Genomic DNA, 8,155 nt, shown 5'->3' with positions numbered 1-8,155 from the left:
ACTATCTCTCTCCCTCTCCCTCTCCCCTCCTTCTTTCCCCTTCGCTGAAAGGGAATGTAATGACATGGACGAGTGACAGAGCTGGAGCATGAAAAGCTGTGACACCGGGGCACAATACGTACATTCGTGACTAAACATCTCGGAGACATGAAAGCGCCCTAACAGTTGGATAATTGGCTGTGGCTGCGGCTTCTCAAAGCGAGCCCGGCGACAGTGAAGAGCTGCGACCGTCAAAACACATCAAGGTTAATGGAAGAGTTTCAGAATTGTTGGGTTTCTTGATAAAATCTCGGTATCGGGGGGTGGGGGAGCGCGCCACCCAGCAGGCAAGGCTTTTGGCACACAAAGAGCATTTCATTGCTTACAGGATGGAGCCGTCCTGTTTTTTGATTCTTGCTGTATTTTCACTCTGAGGCGCGGGAAGCGCACAGTCTGACAAAGGAAAAGGTGGATTGTTCTTCTCACCTTTCTAACAGTGTGACCACACAACCTCCCCATATCACGAAAGAATCATTCAGAGCGAAGGGTATCCATAGACCATAAAGCGAAGTATCGCCGTCTGTCTGTATGTTCCTCGCATATCTCAAGAACCCTTTATCTGATTTTCTTCATGCTTGGCAAGTTTGTTGCTGAGGACTGAAGGAAGTGCAGTGTCGAATTTGGTGAAATTGGGACCCGAGACTCGAGCTGTGGCCAGGCTTATACATTAACCCCCTTGCTTGATCTCATGGGGAAGCAGACGTAAACAAATTGGAGATTACCGTGGCGGGTTTTCTATTCTTCATTGAGACCTATAGGTGAGATTTTAAGTGTGTGTCCTCATTAGCATGCTGGCCTAAGTTAGACTTAAAGGTGCAAGATGGAAGAATTAAAGCTTAAAACATTCGAAAATAAACTAAAATGATCAACAGAGTCTGAAGAAATAGCAATTCTGATGTTATTTTAATGAAATCTATGCAGGGCTACTGTGCTGTGCTGTGCTGTGTTCACACCCACTGGAGTTAGCGCGCTAACCAGCTAGCCCTCGGCCTGAGAACTTCTTTCTTGTGGCGGTTCAGACCTCCTATGTCAACGGTGTCGAAACCAAGACTCCCCCAGTATTAGGAAGAGCTGCATGGCTAACTGAGCTAACTAGCCACTGACAGATACAGTCACAGGCATCTGGCGGTTGCTGCTTATTTGTATCAAGTGGGAGTTCGACAGGTTGCCATCTCCTACCTTCTGCACCTTTCAATGATCACAACTTTGAGCTCTCGCTGCAGTGTTTCCATCTGTCTCATTACCTGATAAGTGAAAACAAAGCATCATTTTTGTTTTTCGTTCGACGAGACGGGCTCATTCCACTTTATTTTCCCTCACATTCAAATTCCCTCTCAGAGCCAAGATGCATCGCCACCAGATACCCCCAACAACACAGCTAACAAGAGTAGGAAATTGCATTTTCAAAACAACCCACGGCAGTACATTAAGTAGAGAGAAAAGTGAGTTTCCACGTGCGCATACACTTATTTTTGAATGCAGCAACGGAAAGCCAGGAAGCACCATGACTTTGTCCTACCCCTGCAGAAGGGCTTGCATCAGGATGAAACAAAGTGTTAGGCATCAGCAGCTGTCATGTAAGTGTGTAGGTAGCAAGACAAGCGCAACCACTTCCCCCTTGCAGGAAGTGCTCCCTGTTTAATGCGGTTAATGTTCCCCTTGTCTCCACTGAGAGAGAGAGAGAGGGCCGAACGTTTCCTCGGACTGCAGCTCGATCACGACAAGACAGGCCGAGGGCAAGCAGTCTGAGCCGACCAGACACATACATGCACATGCTTCAGCTCAAACACACGGCGGTTTGGCAGCGAGTAAAGCGGCCGCTGGAGGAGAGAGGACAGGACAGGCGGGCTGACTGAAGTGAGATGGATGCTGGCTCTCGGAGGAACCTCACAGCACACGGCTGCCGGGACTTAAGAGATAATTTGCTGCTCGTCTGTGAAAACAAGATGTAAAGCCATACTTCATTGTTGTCCTCGCCGTCCCATCTGCCATGGGCCAGAGTGGAAAAATGACCTGTGTGTGTGTGTGTGTGTGTGTGTGTGTGTGTCGGTGGGGGTGTGGGGGGGGGAGTAAAGCAAGCAATCCATCCGCATGCAAACCAATCACACCAAATTAAGAGTCCACCCATGCACGGAGATCAGACGGAGATCGGCGCGGTTCGGGGCTCGGAGGCTCGCGCGCAAACACACAAACCGTCTACAGGTCCGGTTCACAGTTGACGGTGAAGCCTTGTGACTCATAAGGCTTATTTTTAATTAGCTACATGGTCATTAAAATGTGTTAATTGTATGCATTGTGTTAATGCTGTGTCAAAGTCAGCTAAGGACGAGGCTCGACGGAAACTGTGGTTTAGCGACGCTCCGGTAATGCAGTGTGACCCTGTGTAATTTCAGTATGATAATTGGAAGAAGTCCCCCCCTACACACACACACACACACACACACACACACACACTAACTAACACACACTTCCTCTCTAGACAAACTTTGGCAGATGAGAAGGCAATACAGCACCCCCTTTTGGTGGGCTCTCTGCAGGGATTGGTGCCTTTCCATCAAGGGGCAACGGCGGCACAACACCTCTGCCAGCCAGAAAACACATCAGACAAGGGGAGCGGTTCACCAAAGCAGAGGGATGATTCACCATGTGTTTCCCAAATTGCAGTGACGGACAAATTGCGGAGCGCTGCACACTAATGCACCTGACGCGCCGCTGAGCCCGTCACTCAGTGTGTTATGTTTGCAATTTAGTGCATGCAGTGATGCTAAAAGAAAGAAAAGAAAAAAAGGGCAGCACAAACCCCCTTCTGAAGCCAAGCAACCCCTCTGTGAGGAAAATTAATTATTCATACTAAAGCGGCACAATAGTATAATTGAACCCTGTTATGAATAATGCCTTTCAGATGTGAGGTCTTAAACAAAGTAGAGGTAAATAAATGAATAGAGTAATAAAAAAAAAATAATACTTGAAATATGAAACTGAAAAATGTTTGATTTTCTTTTGCAATGAGGGTCAGAGCATAAGTGAGCTCGAGCTCTTTCTCCTGTCCTCCAAGCTCAGCCAAGATGGCACCAGATTTCACACTCAAACTGAATAATTTAATAACAGTATCAAGTGCTTTTTAAACTTTCGCCCTGATTGCGCTGTCTTCTGCAATCCCCCATAACTGCTCTGAGAGCCTGAAATGACCAGCCGTGTGAGGGTAACATCCCCACACTCACGTACACATGGCTTTAAGTGAGACGCCTGAAGGCACCGCGGTGCCCGCTCAAGTGTCATGTCAGTGTCGGATCCGCTTGGCACGGCTCGGAAATTTGCCCCGTGGGCTGAAACTGTAGCACGCCATTCGCCATTTTGGCTCAAGCCTCCGAACGGGTATCGGATGTGCTCGGCAGTCCGGGAGCTGCGTCTGGTGGTGGTGGTGCCTTCAAGAACTCGGCGGAGTGTCGTAACTAGCGCCAGTGCTGCAATAACATAAAAAGTGAGACGTGTGGGACGCGAGGAAGCAGAAATCAACGCGAATGTGATGTGTCACATTATTTTAATCATTGTTTTTTTTAAATTTGTAGGACTAATGGCATACGAAGCAGACTCTTTTGCTAAAAGCCTACTTTTTTTTTTTTACATATAGTCTAACAGTATATTCTTTTTTTCATTGAAAAACAAATAATGTGTGCTGAACGCTAATACAAATACATTCGTTTTGACAGTGTATCAGTTTTTCCTGTTACATTTCGTTACTATTTAGCCTCATGCGCGGGACAGCGATTACCCGTAACTATGGAGTTGACAAGTACGAGCTAACGAAAGGACAGTGAAGGCAGCATTGCCGTCAGTCTTCCGCCGGTCGGACACGCACGCAGCTACAACAACATGCCCGCTTCTGTTATTGTCCGGAGGTTAGCAGCCCTGTCAGGGGCTTCGGCGGTGGCAGCCGGGGCATACGGGGCTCACGGTAGGGTCACTACATTCGCTTATACCCGGTACTCACGCACGGGTCTTTGCATTGAGCTACATAGTAAAACACAGCCTGGAACGACTGTCACGTGAACGTCTGCTACTCCAGCTTCCGTTAAGAAATATGCCAATTTAAGGTTGGCTTCGTTATCGACTCAGCTGAATAACGTAAATAATAACTGAATAATTTGCTGCTAACGTTAAACAGGCTAGTGGTGAATTCGGCATCCAAATGGCACGCCTGGCAGCGCGTTATTTCAGTAAAATGAAACAATTGTGTAATCAAGGTGACTCCCCCGCTGTGTGTCATGGTGGAAAGAGGGTTATTTAAGCAGCAGCTCAATGTTAAACGTGCAAGTCTGAGGGCGCTGAATGGGAAGGAAACTCCCATAGACTGCTCGCTTTGATAGGCTAACAATGCTTTAAAAACAGTCAAACTAACTGCACAGTCTCTGCTATCTTATCTATCTTGAGTAGCCTAATACTGATACTGCACTATGGCAGACAGCTTGAGAAAATGCAGAAGGGCCACTGCTCCTACCACTGCCAGTGCTCACAAGCACAAAGTGACACACACAAGCTCCATGATGTGTATGATCCAGGAAGACTTGAGCACTATAATAATGTGTTGGGAACCATTAAGGGAAATATGTCGATTGCCATTTGTTACTGTAAGTTTTTGTCAGATGTTATCTGCTCCATATTTCTTGTTTCAGGGTTCAAAAACAGCGACCCCGATGACTACCAGAGAGTGGTACGTAACTGTGATGTTAAAGTTCTTAATAACTTGACACTTGGTCGCCGTTGCCGTTCCTCTAATTTAGTTTCTGCTTCAGTTATCATGTTGGAGAACATGATCTTAATTATGCAATTCTGAGATTGCTTTTAGAGGTACTGTTGCATTCTATTTTTCCCCGAAGTATGCCAATGGGATTTTTTTTAATTGAATTTATTAAAAGTACACACTTTTCCTCTTTTTCCCCCTCAGTTGTCATGTGGTTTTATTCATCTAGATTGTTTTGGTGCGAGTTGCTAAATCATTGGAGGTATCAGCCGTGGAGATGTCTGCCTTCTCTCCAGCATAATTTAACTAAATGGTATTTGGCTTGTTGTGCTGAAATTGTTAAAAAAAAACAAAAAAAAAAACAAGAAAGAAAACACCCCACACATTTGGAAAAACTCAACAGTAATGTCTCTTTCCAGAAATCATAACCAGTTAGGGTTGAATTGGTACGATTACCATCTCAGAAAATATCACTGTATAACACAGTTATCATTATTATTCTGTTACAATGACCCTTAATGGAATGGAAACACGTTTTTTTGGGGTGGAAAAACTGTAATTACACAATATAGTTTGTCCCGACAGACATGTAAACTTAAATGAAACCTGAAATAAATATATATAATATATATGTACTGATAACACTGAACTGATAAGTTCAAATAAAAATGTATTAGATAGAAATAACTGTCAATTTTTATACAACAAAATACCTTAAAAATCATGAAAACCGCTATTCATGATGATCTGTGAGCGTTGTTCTGAGCAGTTCCATGTGAGAACTGGATTCGATCTACTGAACTATGATCACCAACCGTATCACTGTGCAGAAGGGAGCGTGCGTCTACTTACAGATCACAGGCAATCTAACTAAGCTAAGCAAGCGTCACAGCTCAGCTGAGGACGCCGTTAATCTCCTGTACTGGCAAGCATGAACCTTTCGCCTGTTATTAGATGCACGGTTCCTCCTGTGCACAGATCTAACCCTCTCCAAGCTTTTCCAGAAAATGTCAGATTCACTGAAAAAATATGATTTTTAAAAATTTTTGTGAAAGCCCTCTCTCTGTGTGTGTCTGCCCTTCCAGCTCTTTGAGACCGCCAACAAGTACCATTTCTACCACAGCCTGGCCCTGCTGGGTGCTGCCCACTGTAGCAAACCTGCTGTGGTGAGTATAGAAGCCTAATACCAACTCTCAGAGCCGGATGCACTTCAGTGTTCTTTAAAGCGTGTCAGTCTGGTCCTCAGAACATCAGTATTCCTTTACTTTACCACAGTTACAGAGGTTAGAGTTTGGACACACCTGTGGGTGAAACCTGGCAGTGGCGCAGCGTGTGTGTGTGTGTGTGTGTCCTTATCAGATCATGACTAATAGGATTTCTAACGCATGCAAAACCTGCACTGCCAAGTATTAGCAGTGTGAAAGCGTTTTTTGAAAAATCATCAAAACATATCTAATTGAAAATCAGCAAACTCTGAGAGAGGAGATGCTTGCCAGATTAGCTGTCATATACAGTATGCGCTGGCCAATTCAATCAGGATCTCTTGGATGTCACATCTAGTGGGGCATTTTGGAGAGGACTCCGGTGATTTCCAACTAGGGACACCTCTGCAGTAGCCTGGGCATACGTGCAAAGATTACAGAGTAGCTCAGCTAATTTTGAATTTGAGAATGTGCAAATTATTTTCTGGTAAGACAAAACAAAACACAAAGTGAAAACTAGTTATGGGGAGAGCAGAGGAGTCAAAATGGAAGCGGAAAGTGATACTAAGAGGTTAAAACCTCCAGGCTCTTCTCTGTTATGAATGCAAACTTGAACTTTGGCAACTCCAGGACAAAGTATTTTTGAAAAATGTGAATAACAATCCAGTGTGAGACAAACATCAACACCACCACACATTTGGAACATGGTAAGAGGTGTCACAGAGGGCGCGCTTCAGCACACAAGGGTGCTGCAGTCCTTTTTTATCAAAGGCAGAGCGGTGGTCTGCATCCAAAGTGAAGCAAAACATTTGACCTCTGTCCCCCAATATACTGTCACCTGCAACTTGTCGACCATCTTTGGTAACACGGGCTGTATATTTTCAGTTGACATGCACTTATGAGTTGCGATTACATCTTGTTTTGAGGGCGTTATTTACGCTCCCCCCCGTAACTTTGAAAGCATCTCAGTACAGGAGTGTGGATGTGATCCAGTGAACGTGCCAGGAATGACAAAGTGTCTACTTCTCTCTGTAAATATGAATGTATTCTGTTTTTTTTACTCTTCGACAGTGTGACAGTGAACTGAATATCGTTCGATTGTGGACAAAACAAAAGAGAGAACATCATCTTGGGTTTTGGAAAACACTGATCAAAAATGTTCCCCATTTTCTGACATTTAATAAATCAAACAACAGATCGTTTAATGCAGCGAATCAGAAGTAGAATAATCAACATGAAAATAGCTGTTGAATGCAGCCCTATTTAAGTTCAGACTGAACAGAATTTAAAAAAAGTTTCTTGTGTCTCCCCTCTGTTCAGGCTGGTACCCTCCTGATAGCAGGCATGGGGATGTTCTGCGGCTCCCTGTACCACCAGGCCCTAACAGGGGACCCCGGTCTACGCAAGGTGGCTCCCATGGGGGGCATGGCCATGATCGTTGGCTGGCTGGCCATCGTTCTCTGAACCGTAACAGTTCACAGCTCATCCACAGGGCACCGACGTGACACTAAACTGTCAGACTGTTAACGGATGAGCTGGAGAGCTCTGAGTGTTGGCTGAGGGGTTGAAGTGCTGAGTTATGTCACACATCCGGCCGCTCCCTGTCCTGGGCTGTGGGTGTCGGCGGGAGATAAGGTCACGACAGGATTATCAGTTTTCTACCGTTGCTGTGTGTGTTTGACTGGTGCCCTTTGACTGTTTTGTTTAGAGTCAAAATGTACAAGCAAGCGAGTCGTGCATGCATGAATGATTTGTTGAGGTGACATTTTCAGCGGCATACCGACTTTGTACTGGGAAAGAACATCACTAATGAGCTAAAATAAATTTCCATTGTTATCCATAGGTTTGTGAGTGTGAGTAATACAATAGTGTACCGCGTTTCTTTATTTTTACTTCATTTTCCCCTACTGCATTAAACACATTATATGAAGGGATTCAAATGAAATAAATACATTTTCTTACACATTGTCGGGTCCTGAAATTTCTTCACGTTTACCCCTCTACGCGATCGGCAAGTTCACTTATTGATCAGCCCCATCTAACTATTCTAGGTCAAGACCAAATCTGAAGTTTTAAATGTACGCAAGATGAACTTTTTACTGACAAGCTACTCAGTAAGCAGTAGTTTGGCCCATGATCTACAGTAATTCATGGTCCCCAGAAGATGAATCTT

The 8,155-nt window shown here is 44.7% G+C and overlaps 1 protein-coding gene across 1 annotated transcript; it reads left to right on the top strand.

Moving 5' to 3' along the window:
• The first annotated feature begins 3,841 nt into the window (after window positions 1–3,841).
• On the top strand, window positions 3,842–7,948 carry tmem256 (transmembrane protein 256). The gene is made up of 4 exons (XM_037113289.1): window positions 3,842–3,994; window positions 4,713–4,750; window positions 5,866–5,946; window positions 7,303–7,948. Exons 1-4 carry the CDS (start codon window positions 3,913–3,915, stop codon window positions 7,444–7,446), a joined length of 345 nt encoding a protein of 114 aa, XP_036969184.1. The 5' UTR covers window positions 3,842–3,912; the 3' UTR covers window positions 7,447–7,948.
• Window positions 7,949–8,155: the final 207 nt, after the last annotated feature.

This window comes from Acanthopagrus latus, chromosome 10 (assembly GCF_904848185.1).
Source record: "Acanthopagrus latus isolate v.2019 chromosome 10, fAcaLat1.1, whole genome shotgun sequence".
NCBI classification, from domain to species: domain Eukaryota; kingdom Metazoa; phylum Chordata; class Actinopteri; order Spariformes; family Sparidae; genus Acanthopagrus; species Acanthopagrus latus.
The sequence above is the reverse complement of the archived record's forward strand: the minus strand, read 5'-3'. Positions and strand labels throughout refer to the sequence as shown.